Source organism: Corvus cornix, chromosome 3 (genome assembly GCF_000738735.6).
Source record: "Corvus cornix cornix isolate S_Up_H32 chromosome 3, ASM73873v5, whole genome shotgun sequence".
NCBI lineage: Eukaryota > Metazoa > Chordata > Aves > Passeriformes > Corvidae > Corvus > Corvus cornix.
In genome coordinates, this window is record NC_047056.1 from 13,984,142 (window position 1) to 14,000,611 (window position 16,470).

The following is a 16,470-nucleotide window of genomic DNA, read 5'->3' on the forward strand; positions in this document are numbered from 1 at the left end:
GCCAGCAGCAAACACGACCTCATTTGTATTATCCCATGTCTGATCCCACCTAATCCTTAATGCAGCTCTGCAGGCAAGGGAAGTGTGTTGCTGCTGGAGCAAGAGGGATCAAAGGCATGTGGGATGGGATGTGGACCACGTGGGCAATGGGGCTGCCTAAATGTGGGTCCAGCCTCTGCTCTCCACTCGTTGTGTCATGTGGGGACTTCCCCTCTCCTCCTATGGCTTTCTGAGGGCAGGGAACCTTGCCTTCAGCAGATACTGCACAGCTCCTGGTAGATCTGATATGTCCACCCCTCATGAGATGTTCTCCATGGAAGCAAGCATGGGGCTGTTCCAGTGCTGACTCTTTGGGTTCAGAGGTCCTGGAAGTGTTGTCTATCAACTTGTTTCTGGTAGTTGGGTGGACAAGCCATGTGTGGTGACACCGCTGTGCTGCCTAGGCCAGTAGTATCATTGTCCCTGAGTGTAGTAGGTGTTGTCTTGCCACCCAAACTGTGCTGCAAGAAGCTGTACTGTGCCCATGGCCACTGCCACTGTCCAAACCTGATGCTGCCAAAGCGTGAAGACCTAAGAGATTTCGGGCAGCTTGTTTCTGCCTGGATTTGAGCTTTGCTGCTGGCTTGTATTGTGATTGCTCTGCTTGCCCACATGCATCATGCAACAAAATGTCATCTACAGGAGTGCCTTGGTGTCTGCATGGAAGGGGATGAGGTTTGGGGGTTTGAGACATTGAGATACGTGGCAGGGCTTGCTGCCTCCACAGTGTGTGGAATTGTGTAGCTGAGCTGGAGCATGCCATGAGCCACACTGCCTGGGTGGAGGAAGCCTCTTCCTGCATCAGACAAGGGGGCTGGTCCAAGCCCTAGCAGGAGCTGCCCACCAAGACTTCCATACTGTGTTTTCATGACTGAGGGCTCCAGAAATGCTATTTTCCTTATTGCAGTGAAACATGTGTTTGTATGGGTGACAGAGAATCAGTGCCAAATGCAGATTTTATTTTTTTTACGATAATAACAACAAAGCTCAGTGCTGGTTGCTGGTTTCCATCCAGATCCCTACGCTCTTGGGGGATGTTTTGAGTTTGCTGCATCAGGAGACTTAGCATGGGTTTGGTTTTTATGATGTTTGTGCTGTGGCTCCTGTGCCCAGATGCTCTGCTCAGGGTTTTCCCATGCAAGCATCGGGGCTGTGCTGCTGGAAGATGGCCAGAGCCCAGGGATCTGCCTGTTTTCTGCCTGGCCAGGTCATACCAGCCATGTCCTGCTTCTGTTTTCCCCCATCCCCAGCCAAGCCTGCATCATCCTAAGGCACAGCGCTTGAGGCTTGTGCAGCACCTCTGCTCTTGGCTGGCTGCGACCCACAGTCCTTCCCCAACAGGCTTGATGATTTTCAAACTTGCCATACCTTGCTACAGTGCATTTCTCACTAGCCAGCACTGATTTTTTTATTTCTATTACTGAGCTGAGATAGGGGAAGGCTGGGCTGACACATATGCTCTAAATTATGCTGCCGTATCTCTGGTGCTGTCAGTCACGGTGTGCCCAGGCCCAGGATCGTGCAGCTGTTCTGGCAGCAGGCACCTAAGGATCAAAGGTTTAGATCCGTTCTTGCTGTCACAAATGTTTTATATCTGATTTCTCCTTGAGGGAAATTGGGGGGAGGATGGGCTGGTACATCTGAGGAGTATAGGCACCATGGAGCATCGTTTCTGTGACCTGAGCTTCATCTCCCTGCGCCTGTGTGTTGAAGACCAGCTCTGGGCTACAGAGACACCTGCCTCTGCAAAATGTGTGTGTGTGAGACGAGGACATGGGTCACCAGTGCTTTTTGATGGGGGGATGGTGTCTGAAAGGCAGGCACTGGCAGGCAGCTGAGCCCTGAGAGTTTGCCCCATAGGTTGGTACCCCACAGCCTGTGCTGCCTCTGCCAGCTGCAGAGAACCTGCCCCTGCATTCTGCATCCTCCTACATCATGTGAGCTAGGGCAGCTCGCGTTTCCTGGTGATGCTTTTAAATCTGTTGGAGAAGTCATACTCTGACCAGGAATTTCTCCACTGCTACCACGATAGCTGCTTAGTGTGGTTTGGGCTGGGCTGGGCTGCAGCACATCACTGCACAGTGGGCATATGGCAGGAAAGCTCTCTGTGAGGGCTCAAGGCATTTTGGTTAGTCTTCTTACTGCTTTTCCTGTGCTCTTCCCACTCTGCTAGGGGTGTGAGAGGTGTGAAAATGGAAAAAAGCCCTTGTAGTGGAGCTGCTCAGCACAGGTGATGCTCCCGCCCAGCAGGAGCCTTGTGAGTTAATTGTAGGAGCAGGGAAGCTGAGGCATGGCTGGAGGGAGTCCAGGGCTTTTCCAGAACCAGAAATCAAAGTGCAGTAGTGGGGAGTTTGGTCTGACAGCATTTCTTGTCCTTGCTGAGCTCCTTCCTTGGAGCAGGTTGTGCCTTGGTGCTGTCTTGGTGCATCTGTGCTCCCCAAAGCAGTTAGCTGACAGAGGGTGGGGGAAAGGTGAGCTGGTGGCTTCTTGGAGGCAGCTAAAGCCATGCATGTAACTGTCCTGTGTGTTTGCAATTATTTTATTTTCCTTTCATACCTGTTTTTCTAATATATGTGGTTTTTTATAACCTTTCCTTCCCTTGGAGACACTTCACATTCATATGCTGCTGTTACCATCACCCCTCGTTGCTGCCTGGCTCAGAAGGGTGGCTGCTCAGGGAAGGATAGTAGCATTAGTTTCTAAAGCTGTGTAAAGATCCTCATGGAAGCAATTACCAGATGGATTACCCCTGGCTTTGCTGCTGTGAAAAGCCCATGTTGGGTCGAGGATGCTGACTATATTAACAGCACGATCCCTTCCTTCTTGGGAGGAGTGGTTTGGATTAACCTCCTGATTTTTGAAGGGCCGGGTTGAAAGCAGAATGTTCAGAGCAGGGATCTGGCTGTCTGGCTCCTTTATTCTTCTCTCCCTGTTCCCGTTTTCCTTTCCCCTGATGTGTCCTGTCCCAGGCTGTCCTCTGGCACGTGGGATCCACAGCTCCATGGGGAAGGGAAGACCTTCCCCAGCCTCTGAGATGCTCAAGCTCTGTGGTTTGGTAGGAGTTTTGGCTGTTATGCAAGAGGAGCTCAGCTGGAGACTGAGTACAGCTATGGGCTCCTAAGTACTAAATCATCTGCTGCTCCTGCTGAAGCCTGGGAAGGCTGGTTTGACCTTCATGGCTGGGAAGCAGCTCATGTCTGTCCTGAAAGGCACAGAAGGAAAACAAAACACCGTCTGTCCATGTAGGAACTTGCTTTTGCCACTTTATTTACCCACCATGGCTCTGGGCTCTTCTCAATATATTCGACCTCTGATGATCCTGGGAATGTGCTGAACCTGGCTGGTGTGGGGGGACACATGGGATGTTGCCTTGATTTCTTTCCCAATTAGTGCCCTTTGTAATTGCTGACTACCTTTGGGGAGCAGCTCTTGCACTCACCCACGCACTGGCCGTACAGCCAGCAGAGGATGGCACTGAGTGGTGGCAGTGGGCTGGGGAGGGGCTGCTTGTGGTGCACCAGTTAATGTGGCACCATGGCCCCAAAGATGCTCTTTGGCATCTCCTGGCACCCTGGTGAGCCTGGAGAGGGCTGCCAAGAAGATCCCTTCTGGCAGGGGGCAAATGCGCTTTTGGGAGGTAGCAGGTGGAGAATGATGGAGAGAGCCTGGTGGAGCTGTGGGTATCCCACTGCTGATGGCATAGGTGGGGGACTATTTCCATCAGCTCAGGGGAGCTGGCTTGGGAATTGGTGCTCAACTCACTGTGAGGCTGCTGCCAGTCCAGCAGTTTTCCACTTATTTTGGTTTTTTTAAACCTGAAATCTTAAAAAGTCTTAATGAAAGCAGAGACTCTTAAAACCTATCTGGTTTTGTTTGCCATCCAGATTTAGTATTTGTAAACCCATTAGAAGGGTTCACAGGTGCCAGTGGACTTGGATTGGCTTTGCTCATCCTTTCCTGGGGGCTGTGGGAAAACCCAGAAGACCATTTTTTGATAGAAACTTGAGGAGAGACTGATGCAGCCCAAGGACAAGCAGTTGAACTGAGAAGTCCTGCAGCATCCCAGGAGAGCTGCGGGCAGGGGGAGGAGGAAATGACCAAAAATCTTCTCCATCCTTCTGCTTGACTCCCAGCACAGACAGAGCTGGGTCTTCCCTTTTGTCCAGTCAGCAGCTTGGTTTGTGCTGACCTCCTAAATATTCAGCTCATTATACACTGTAACGTATAAATAAAACAGAAGCAGGCAGCAATATTCTCCAGGAGGATATAATCGGCTTCCTTTCCTTTTTAATTATACAGGATTTGTCTCCATGTGTCAGGCTATCCTATGGGCTAATTTATAATTTTAAAGAGTTAAGATCGGTGTTCTTTATGCAGTGAGACACGTACACACCTGATTTTGGGGGTCCAAGACGAAAGAGCATCTTTCTAGGTGGAAATGCAAGGAATTTTGTTGCTGGGTGTTGTTTCTAGAGGTCAGTGGCCTGGATCCTGTATTCCTTTCCATTGTCACAGAGAGACAGGAGGTTCTTCAATATGTTGGAGGCAGTGAGGGTCACCATGGGAATTCCTGGGATCTGTCTGGGGCGTGTGGTGCTGGCTGCTAGCATGCATTGCCTGTCCCTCTGCAGAGGCAGGATGGTGGCCTGGTGCTACAGCCAGTGGATAGGAGCATTGTCCACACATGGAGCTCTGGCCTCAGCTGCCTGCAGGAGATGTGTATATATTTTAACCTGGCACCACTGCCAGTGCAGCAGTTGCTTGCTGATAAGTGTGGTGTGAACTCTGAGCTGACTTGTTTTTTTCCTAAGGGAAGCCCTTGAAAGAAAATTTGGCTTTTCATCAAAGCAATGAATCTGTCATCTTTCCCTCTGTGCAGCTCAGAGTCCCCTGCTTCTGATTTGCGAATAAACTCCCCATTTTGGTGGCTGCCCTGGCCATCCATTTTAAAACTCAAGCTTTGGTCCCCTTACTGGAAAAAGCATCAGTAATTCTCCAGTGGCTTTTCATGCTGTTATATTTGGCCGGAGACTTCAGCAGATTTAAACCTCTGGAGGGTGTTTCAGACCATGTATATTGTTTACCACAGATACAGACAAGAAGATACACAGACTGCTGGTTCTAGCTGTGATTGACTTAATGATGGCCCAGATTCCTTAGCCCTGGGTCAGCTGCTTGCACTGAATCCCTGGCCAACAACCTGAGCTGATGCCAGCTGAGTGTGGGGGTGATAAAAAGAAGATGCTGAAGAGCCTTCTCACAGGCCTTGAGGGGGATTTTTCCATCCAGGCTGAAGTTGCAGCTGTACTTTGTGAGGGTCAAGTCATCTTCAAGTTCTTGAAGGTCACATCTTATTCCATGGCCCCTTTCCAGCCTGTCATTCCTATTGCCTGATGCAGTAGGTGCCGTGATTGCGTAAATGTGTGTGTGCACCACAGGAGAGATCCAGGCTCTGCCCACACAGGAGCAGATGTTACAGAGGTGGTGAGCAGCAAGGGCAGGAAAGGTGGGGACAGTGTGGGCTTGCCCTCAGGGCCAAGTGAGAAAGTGGGATACTGAAAGATCCTCAGGGACTCGTGCTCCCTGCTGAGGCAGCAGAGGAGGAGGTGATGCTCCATCCTTTGAAGATGGAGCAGGATGCCTGTGGATGTGCATGAGCGGGAAAGGGTCAGTGGCAACCAGAAGTTTAATGGTGGATGCTCAAAGCTTCTCCAGGGACCCCAGCTGCAGGGCAGCCTTTGCTGGAGAAGTGGTTTGCTTTAATTAAGTATCTGTATTAATATTTTATTTGATTTTTCTTTTGTTTTGTTCTTTCTTCCCCCAAAGTGGGGTCAGAATAGACTCAGATCTGAAGGTTTTCCTTAAGAGACAAAAAAAATCACCTCCAAGCAGGGGGAGGTGCTGGTCCTTCCTGGAGCAGGGTGGGATCCTGGATCTGCTGTGTGTCCCCATGGGGTCCCAGAGGAGCTGCCACCAAGGTGCTCATGAATGTTGTGCCCAGGTACCAGTGCAGGAGGAAGAGGAGTTTCACAGCCCTCAAATAAACGAACTGCAGCTAAAATCTCCATGGGTCAGAAAACTAATTAGGGCAGATCATGGCCGGGGCCCAGAGCTATCTCCATTCCCAGTGTGTTTGTGTCAGCACAAAGCAGGGGCACTGAGCCAGTGAAGCACTTAAGCAAGTACTTAACATCAGGTGTTTAAACAGGAGTTTCTCTTGGTTACTACAAATGCCTGGAGTTGCTTAAGTTTGTATTTAAGTGCTTGATTGGCTTAGGGACTGTGCAGTTTGGGGAAGGAGGGTAAGAAGAAGGACGTGATTTCCAGGGTCCATACCGGTTTGGTGCTGAGCAGTACCTGATGTACCTGGAGGATGTGATGCAGGATGAGTACAAAGCCTGTTTTCCAAAGACCCACAGTCTGGTTATGGCACTACTACATCCTCTTTGGATGGGGCAAAGACTATGGCCATGGTGCTGTGTCTGTCTCCCCCTTGTATCCTGGGGCTGAGGCCATTGGGATGCACAGCACTGCTTGCTCAGGGCTAAGCCAAGGCACTGGGCTCTGGGGTTGAGAAAACTACACCAAACTTGACTGAAGGATCTTGTACCTCGGTGCCCCATCTGGGTTATTCAAGGATGAGGACGAACGCGGTGTGATGCTGTCCCACTTCTTTTCCCTCTGGTGCTGCTGACCCTCTTAAGTGCATGTGCTGGCACCAGGGGATGAGGCAGGATGAGCCCTATCCTGTTTGAAGTATTATAATCCTTTCAGATGGCATTAGTGCCTGGGCCAGCAACAGCTCTATAATTGAACCTCCTGTTTGCAGGGGCCCTGCGCTTCAGTGAGACTTCTAAATCTCATTTGTATAATGCCTGGTTGCAATTCCTGCTGAAAGATTGCCCTCTGCCTCCAGTGCCCCCGAGCCTGCTGAGCACAAAGACGTCCTCGCTGGCAGAGGAGTGACAGAGCGTGACTGGGCAGCAGCGTGCTGCACAGTGTCTGAGTTTCCAGAGCTTTTACGTGTTTATTGCATCTTTTGATAGGCTGATGTAATTTTTTATTTCCCCTTCCCCTCCTGTTTTTTAATGCCTGAGTCCGAGAGAATGGGCTCAATGGCAACTGCTGGGATGGGATTATTTAGGGATGAGATTTTCCAAGGAAAGCTGGATGTGAGGGGAATCGAGGTAGAGGGTACATTTGGCTGCTGCCAGACTCCTTTGAGGTCATCATTGCACCTGCATCAGCAAAACCCCTTTTCTGGCCAAATGGGTTCCCTGGAAAACCCTGTCAGCTCTGCCAGCCCCCTGGGCTGGCTTGGGTTTGCTGCCACCTGAAATGATGCTCATGGCAGTGGTCTGATTCACTCCAGTCTGAAGGCAGAACACAGCAGCCCCAAAAGGAAAATGGCTTGTATTTTAGCAAAGGCTTAAATTCTCTATGCTAAAATAGTGCCACAAAACAAGAAAGTGAGTCAGAATCTGCCTTTGGCTTGCACTGCCCACTCCTTGTCTTGCTGGGCAGCTGGAGGCTGGCCCTGGGGACCGGTGTGACCTGTCCATCCCCAGTCACCACTGGCTCTTCTTGGGCCAGGCTTTTCACCTGACATGCCCTTTCACTGCTGCACTGCCTCTGGGTGGCCAAAGTGCTGCCACAGCACGTTCCCTGCCCAGTGTCCAGCCTGGCCTGGCCTCCCGTGGCGGGAGGGGTGCCGGGGGCTGCCTGCCGGAGCAGAGCATCCCGCGGGGGATGCCCCGGGCCCCCCGCAGCAGCCGGCTGGGCTGTGTGTTCCTCCTTCCCGCTCCAGCGATCCCTGCTGTACTGTAATCACACAATTATTATGCCATTAAAATGTCATATCTGCAGAAATCCACATAAACAAGCCATTAGCAGTTGCCAGAAAATTGTAGTTTTACCGCTAATGACCCATTTTCCCCCCACAGCACCACTCCTTTTTTTCTTAAATATTATTTTTTCCCTTTGTTTTTTGGGGTGTTTTTTTTTGTTTTGTTTCTGAGCTGTGATTTAAGAGGCAGATGACGAATTACATCTTCGCACTGAGAGGCTTTTAATCTTTAATGTACAGTTACAGTGAAAAGCTGCCTCTGTGCTTGCTCTGGGCTGTGTGCCCTAAGCCAGCGAGGGTGATGGGTGGTTTTGGAGGAGGTGCCTTTAGTGGGTCATTTTTTGGGGGGTGCTTTACTGAAATGGCAGAGAAAGCTCTTGGTAAGCCCTACTCTTGGTTGGGCGCTGGTGTGAGGTGGAAGCTTCTCTCCACAAGGAGCTTTGTCCATGTCTTTTTGTGGGTTGACCTCTTGTTGACCACCCCTTGGGGACCCCCCAGTGTGGTGTTGGAAGAGGCAACACTTGTTTGCCAAGAGCAGGCAGCCACCCCTTGGATATATTTTTCTTCTCTTTCCTTCAGGCTCACTGAGTCTCTCAACTCTTAAGCATTGACTGTGTTTCCTATAATTAATACCAGTCATTAAACTTCAGTGTTGAAAGAGAAATTACCTAATTCCAAGAAAAAAAAAGAAAATTTATTACTAGTACGTGAGAGAAAAAGAATAGGAGACTTGGAGAGATGAGCCCTGTAGAGGATAAATAGAAAGGCAAGTGGAGTATTGACTTGATCCTTTTCTAGTGCAGGGTAATTTGGTCTCTAAAGTGAGTTAGATCATAATAAATTAAATTTAGATTTCTGCACATCAGTTATATAACTCCCAAAACAGAATTCTGGTGTGAGGGAGAGGTGATAATACATGGCAGAATTATTATAATGAAGACCTTATCTGGTAACCTGTAACCAATGTGCTGTCCCTGGGTGAGCAAAGGGGATTTCTCCTAATGCTTTAACTCTCATTCCCTGTCTCGGATCAGGCACAGGTGAGAAACATATGAGTCCCTGTGCACAGGCTGGTGAGGTCTCCTGCCTCCTGCTGCTTGCACAGCTGGGAGCTTTTCATGCTTTCCTCTTCTGCTTTGTGCAGGTATGGTTTGCAGAGGTCAGTATGCACCTGTGTCTGAGCATCCTGCTCCAAATTCAGTTACCCTTGTAGGGAGGCTTGGGATGGAAAGAACACCCAGAAGATTTGGACAGGTGCTGTGGATCAAAAGCAAATGACTGACCCCCAGTATCTACTTCTGGCTGAGAAAGTCAACCCAATCCAAGTCTTGCTTTGTGGCCAGATAGGGATTAAAAGAACTCTTTAATCTCTGGCATCTAGTTACTCTTGATCTCAGGTGTGTATTTAATTACCCAGTATTTAATATCTGCCCTACTGATAGCTTTCCTCAGCCCAAAAAGGAGGGCCTGGGTGAATCAAGGTGGGCTGGTGTCTTTCAGGTGGAGATTGCACAGGAGTATTAATTAGTCATTGCAGAGTGAACCAGGAATGCAGCCCTGGGATGCAATGCTCATCCAGAGCAGGATGAGAAGTGAATACTATGGGATAAGGCACTGGTATTTGCCCATGTATCCATTTACTGCTGGGACCCCAGCCCTGGTAACAGGACATTAGTGGGGTTAGATGGATGCAGGGAAAATGCCATGCCAGACCCTGCCATGTCCCAAACCCCTGCTTCTGCTGCCTGGCCAGAGCCTTGCTGCCCTTGTAGCAGGTGCAGAAGCTCCAGTTTTCATGAGAGAATCCACCAGCCCTTCTACCTGAGCCATCAGATTCTTGCCCAGCTGCACCCTTCTAGCTGATGCAAGGCTATTGGGATTAACTGACATTAAAAAAACCAAAACAGCATCAATACACACACATGCACACACACAGCTTACAGCCTTAAGTGCTGTGTGGCCACTTTTGAAAGCCATTTCTCTTCTTATTAAGTTTGATAAAACCAACTTTTATTTTTCTTCACAGCATTAAAATTTAGGGACTGCAGCTCTGGCTGTTGTTTTAGCAGCGCCAGGCCTCCTGGGGTCATCGTGAAATCTTATAAGCATCAGGCTGTCGGTGGCTCCGCGATGCAATCGCCTCACTTTCCCCTGATCTTTTACTGCGGTGCTAAATCATGTTTTGCAAGATGCCTTAGCAAAAATCCAACATAAACAGCATTTATCACCCTGTGCACGTCAGCCCTCCCCAAAGTCCGCAGGCGGGCTGTGAGCGTCCTCCTCGTAAAACTCCTGCAGGGACCTTACTGGTTTCATAACTTTTTCCCAGCCTTGAATAACTTTCTTCCAGTCCTGAATAACTTCATCTCAGTGTGGCTGGTGACTTGGGGGTTTCTTCTGATCTTCTCACACTGGGGTAGGTGCTGGAGGAGGTCCTGAGAAGGCCATGGGGTCACACCAGGGGAGGATGAATATGACCCTGTGTCTGGAAACCCCTTCATCCCTGGAATTTGTTGGCTTTTTGGGAGTGCTCGTGTCACTGTAACCCAGAGCGATGTGGGGCATCCTGTGGCTGGAGGTGCCTGGCTTGCCCCTGTGGTGGTTCACTTGCAGGAGCCAGTGCTCCCTCCCCCCCTTCCTGTTACTACAGAAAATGCACTGCCAGATGTGAGTAAAATCAATTACGGGATAAAAATCGCCCTTTTCAAAAGCTTCATTTTGCGCTATTAGCAGGCAAAATCAGCTTTGAGATGGTATGAACTGAAGAGGGGGGAGAAAAAAGCAGAAGAAAAGATCAATTATTGGATAAGATCACAATTTTCTTTAGGGCTGAGATGTCTGTAAATGTTTGCATCTCTCAGTGTTACAGGTAGGCTGAGATCAAAGAGGTGGTGCTGCTGTAGCGATGAGATCTTATCGGCGCTGTTTTGTGCTGGCTGCCTCAGACACTGCCAAAGGATGCTTAAACCCCCGACAGCTTCTGCTGCTCAGGGGTGCTTAAACCCCGACAGCACCGAGCCACCAAGAAATGCTTCAACCCCTGAAGATTGTTGGAGCTGCTGGGTAACCCCAAAATGCAGCTCCTTCATCCTTCTGGAGTTGGGGGACCACACAGGCACATGCTTCCCTTCTCTTCTCCCTGCGGTAGGGCTGAAGTCCTCAGTGGGAGAGGTGTGGTGGCAAAGATGGACTGAAATTGGGCTGGGAGCATGATGGCCCCCTTCTTCCAGAGCCCTGTTGCTGGAGCCAGCTGTGGTAATGTGGGACTGCTCCTATCTGATGGCCCTTTCCAGCCTGAAGGGTTACAGGGGCAGTGGGTCATGTGATGTAAAATACCTTTGATTTTTGGCTGGAGAGAAATTAAAACCCTTACAAAACGTTTGTGCTTTTTTATTTTCTTGAGACCGTGCTGCTTGAGAGGGGAATCCACCGGAGACCTGAATTCGGTTTCAAATTAGTCATTTTATTTCAAATTGGCAGGCTGTCTTTGACGTGGTGTTTCAGGACCTACGGACCAGATACAAACCCTGAAAGCCTTATGGGACTCCTTGTTAACCTGCTCTTGTGATGCTTGCCTGTGCTGCAGGGCTGACTGACCTCCGGCGGGGTTGGGAGGAGCTCTGGAGCTCTGGGGTCAGTCGTCCTCCGGTCTCTCCTGTCTCTAACGGGGCTGACTTTGTGCGCGCAGGAATCGGACGTGGACTGGGACGACCTTTGGGATCAGTTTGAAGAGCGGAGGTACCTGAGTGCCCGGAGGTGGAAGGGCGGCGAGGACCCGTACCGGCTCCATGCCTTTAACCAGCGGGAGAGCGAGAGGATCCCCAGTGACCGCGCTGTCCGCGACACCCGCCATCACAGGTTCTGCCTCCCCCTGGCTCCTCCTGATCTTCCTCACCAGACTTCATGGCATGGGGGCATAGTCCTGGTCCCCTTCAGGGCCGTGGTTTTGGGATGCCAGTGGGTGCTCTTGGGATTGGGTCTGCCTGGGTTGTGTTTCTGGGATCGAGTTGTTGCTTGATTTCTTGGCATGTCTGGAAGCCTTAAACCTATTAATTGAAATGGTATAAATTATTCCAGGATGGAAGAAAGGAAAAGTCTTTATTTTACCTTCAGAAAAGTAATGCTTGCAAGAGCAAGTTTCAGTATTGGGCTAAGTCTTCACTGTTGCTGGGAACTCTTGCTCTGCAGACGATGCAATGAGGTGGTGCAAGGGGGATAAAATAACTGGTGGGCATTGATTTTGCTCTGCAGAGAGAGAGGAGTGAGGAATAAGGGATAATTGCTGAGTGAGGAGGGAAAAAGAGTAAGAACTTGATGGATTACTAGCTGCTCCAGCACCACTGAGGTCAAAAATATCCTTTGGTGCCCAAAGGAGCTCTTGGGAGAGGCAGGGAGGATTGCAGCAACAGTTTCCTTGTAGATGAAGCTGCATTCCCTTGTCAGTGTGAGAAGGGTGTGGTGGGAGTTTTGGGGCACCCTTGCTTGCTGAGGTCTCAGCTGTAGTCTCCCTCTCGTTGTCTTTCCAAACTCACCAGGGAAGAGCGGTCCTTCATGCTGAATGTCAGTGGGGTTAATTGTTAGTTTGCTGGATAGGGTGATGCAAGCATATCCCAATGGTGAAGGAAAAGCTCCCAAGGTCCCCTCAATGCAGTTTTCCTCCTTGTTCTCTGAGGACACAGCGTATGCCTGGTCCCTGCTGTCAGTCACCAGTCTACATGCAAGCTCTTTCCATGGAGCTGTGCCTGGCATTATGTCCCAGCTTTCTGGCAGCAGCTGTCTCTACTGCCTTGTCCTGGGAGCCCTTTGGGGGAAGTCTTGCTTTGGTGGGAGCTCTGTGCTGGACCCAGCCATGGCATGTGCTGCCCCTGCTGCACCTTGCTCCCAGATCAGAGTGACTCCACTCCTGGCATCTGACCCAACTCTGAATTTCCCCTATTCCAGTTCAAATGCAGCACTTAGGCTGAAATGCTGAGACAGCACCAGTTCCCCAGCCCTGTAGCAAGCAATGTGCTTATTTATTTATTTAGCTTCTTTTTGTTGTAAGGACCAGATGCTCCTTTCTCCGGAGAGGAGCTGTCAGCCCTGACGGACGCCTGTTATAGCTGAGCAGAGAGCGAATGTGCTATTCCTGGAGAGAATTAATGCCAGGGATATTAACCATCTGCCCTATTAAAAGGGAAGATTGACTCGGCTGCCCCTTGCCGTACCCCCGCTGCGCGGTGGCAGCCACCTTGTTCCTGGGCGGGCAGATGTGGCACTGAGAGCTCCTGTGAAAGAAAAGCCCTCGTTAAGGAGGAGGTGAGGGCACAGCACATGGGAGGGGCTGGGGCTAATTTAATTTGTTTCCAATTTCCTTAACCCGGTAATTGGATTCTGATTCATTGAATATGCCTGAAGAACGCTGTGGATGATGAGCCATTAGCCAAGCATTAGAGTGGCCACTGAGGAAATGGGGCTGCCGGGAGATCTGGGGGAGGCAGGCGCTGATGGGGAGGATGGAGGAGGGAGAAGGATCTGGGATTGGTGGCTGAGGGAGAGAAGAAGGTGCAGATCTGAGGCCTCTCTGGGAAGATAATCCTTACTTACGGCACAGGTGTCCTGAGAGCTGCTGCAGGTGATGCTCAGGCCTTGCTTTGCAACCTGGAAGCTGATCTTGAATTGTGCACCAGAACTGTGTGGGAAAGCACGGATACACATGGCCTGCTCTTGGAGCAGGGAGAAATTGCTCATGGCTGTGCAAGAACATGTAAGGGGAGTCCAGCATGGGGTTGACTAGATGTCCCTCCTGCAAAGGGGAGAGCAGGGTTCTGTGGGCCAGGCTGCTGTGGGAGGACACCCCTAGTGCTCATGCTGCTTGTCCTACTCGAGGCTGTGTTTAGAGGCTTAGTTTCAACGGAAAACCTGGATTAAGCTGCTTTGTGTGAGCCAGACTAGAAGTTCTCAGGCTTGCTTTTTTAAGAGTGAGCCCAAAGTGTCGGACCTTGATTCTACTCCAGCTGAATTGGAGCAAGGTACATCCTGTCATGGACCTCACACCGTGCCAAGAGGCTCCTGCCCAGCTTGCACGAGGGTTTAGGAGGCTTTGGAGAGAGTCTTACCCATCGCTTCAGCTTGTTCCCATACACAGGCAGGTTCTCCTCCAGCCTCTCAGGTGTTGTACTCTGCTCTGTGACCAGGTTCCGAGTGTGTTGGCTCTCCATCCTTCATTGCCTCTGTACGATGTGTGGTAGCACTGAGATGCACAGACCTACACAGCGTGGTAATGCCCAGAGATCCATGCATTGTATCCTAATCCTAGGGACTGGAATGTGGGGAAGCTGCTCCTTACAGTATCTCTGTGAGGTGTTTTTCATTAGGGTGGTTGCAGAAGGTTTCCTGGTGTTTTCTCTGCTAATCCAGCCAAGCATCTGGACTTGCCAGCGATAGCTGAGTATATAGAATCTGGCAAGGGCTGAGCAGCAAAGCTCCTTGCCAGGAGGTCATGGAGAGGGCAAATACTTTCAATGGGATGGGATGTGGCACTGACAGCCAGTTGCTTAGCAATGTTTGCTGGATTGATTTTGTTTTTAAATTGCAGCCAGTGGAATAGTTTCAGATGGAGAGGAATTGCAGTGTTGCAAGGAATCAGAGCAGGAGAAACTGTGGTGAATCTCTTTGTCTGCCTCTGGCTAGTGCAGAGCTATGAATTTCTGCTTGGTTTGTGGGTGATTTCAGCCAGAGAACTGTCATGCTTTCTGTGGATTACCTTGTGTTACTTGGCCTGGGAGATCTCACAGCTGGAGCATTGCTCCTGGTGACCCTCTTGTGTTTTGCTGCCATTAACTCCATTCCTGGTTGCCTGTTGACTAAGCCCTTGGACCACATAAAAGGCTGCCTTTCTCCAGGAGAGACCTTGGATGGTCCTGTGGTGGTACCTCCCATGCCCACCAAAAGTCAAGGTTAAAACATCCCTGTGACTGCATCAGCAGACTAGACCTGGACCTTGGTGTCACATCCACACCGTGCACAGCCAGCTTGTGCTGCTGGAGTGGGTGGCTAGTCCCCCTCCACCACGGTAGCCGCATGCAGTTGGCATTACCTCATCCCCACATCCCACCTCCTACAACTCCCACTGGCAAACTGTGGGACTGAAACGGCAGTGAATGAGTCAGTGCCAGGCGTGAGCATGGTGAGAGAGGAGCTGAGGTTTCCAGTATTGCTCAGCGGCTTGGAAAGCCGACAGGGAGGATGCGTTGCCTCGAGCCAGAAGATTTTGTCCTGATGGCTCCTGGGCTTTTTCCATCTGCAGCAGACAGCTCCTGGGGAGGCTGGTATTCACCACGCCAGTGCTCCGTATGCTGCTTGGGCTGACCTCCACCTCCCCATGCTCCGTTGGGTTTGATGGATGTGCAGATGCTGTTGTGGCTGCCAGGCTCAGCTGGGACCGCGAGGCACGGCCGGCACCGGCCTGAGCGGGGGTTTTTGCTGGCTGAGGGCGGCAAAGCAGAGAGGGGAAATCAGGGACAAGGAGAGGAGATGAGAGGCTAGAGGAGAGGTGAGAGCCTCCAGCAGACGTCTCCAGCTATTGCAAATCACGTCAGCCAACTTCAGGCATCTCCCAGTGTCTGTTTTCCTCTATTTGTCTTGCTTTTTACTTCAGCAGTGCCGATACGTGTTTAGTAGTGCTGTCTCAAGAGCTGATAAAGCAAGAAGGCCAAGGATGGAGCCCTCTCAAATTCTAGCATAAGACTCCGCATTTTTGAAGTTCCCTCCTTCCTTGAGTCCTAAGTGCTTTACAAGAGGTCCTACCTACCCAGCTAATGTTTAATTTTACAGCTGCTTAGGGGTGTGTTTGTGTATGTGTGTGTCTGAGATAGAGAAAGCAGCTGCTAAGATGAAGTTGTGATTGAAACACGAGGCTGGCAGGGATGTTGCAGGCATGAAGATCAGGTGTTGCATTGTCGGCTGAAGGTGAGAGCATCCTGGCAGCCCACAAGCCAGGTACTGCCAACTTGTGCCCCCTAGAAAAGCTCTGCTGTTGTAGTCTGTCTTGTTCTCTGTGAGGGGAACAACACATGCTCTAAGGTTTCCCTGAGGTTTCTCCTCTTAAACCCCTGTGCTGTGCCAGCTGGAGAGCGTCCCTTGGGTAGGAAGGCTGCTTAGGACTGGTTGCTCTGCTCAAATGGTCTGTTCATGGAAGGATGGGAAGATGTAGGTGGTGCCTGTGATGTTCCCCTGAAGCAGAGAGCTGCTGTCTTGTATTCTCAAGGTCCAGGAATGTCAGGATTTCAGCCCTTGAGCAGGAGCATTACACACTGGAGTGCTGTTTTGACCCATTAATTTCAGTGTGCATCCCGAGGGTGCAGAGCTTGCACATTCCACTTTGCGGTGGGGCAGCTGTGGTTGGGGTAGGCAAAAATACCTGGCTGTGCTGAGTGTGGGGATGACTGGGAAGAACAGGTGGTCCTGAGGGTCACCTCTGCTGGGTGTGCTACCTGTGTACACCTGGGGCTGAGTGCGGCTCTCTGCCCTTCCCTGTGTCCCACTTGGACACGGCTGGCACATGGCACATGGGAGCGTGTGTTGGCATCCCTGTGCAGATGAAA

At 50.6% G+C, this 16,470-nt stretch overlaps 1 protein-coding gene across 2 annotated transcripts in view; it reads left to right on the forward strand.

The window, feature by feature from the left end:
* Positions 1–16,470, forward strand: part of GALNT14 (polypeptide N-acetylgalactosaminyltransferase 14) — a 95,447-nt gene that overhangs the window by 21,585 nt on the left and 57,392 nt on the right. For both annotated transcript variants that reach the window (XM_039569089.1, XM_039569090.1), the window contains exon 2: positions 11,574–11,743. In XM_039569089.1, coding sequence (XP_039425023.1) covers positions 11,574–11,743 — 170 coding nt within the window. The remainder of the gene's footprint in view (positions 1–11,573; positions 11,744–16,470) is intronic.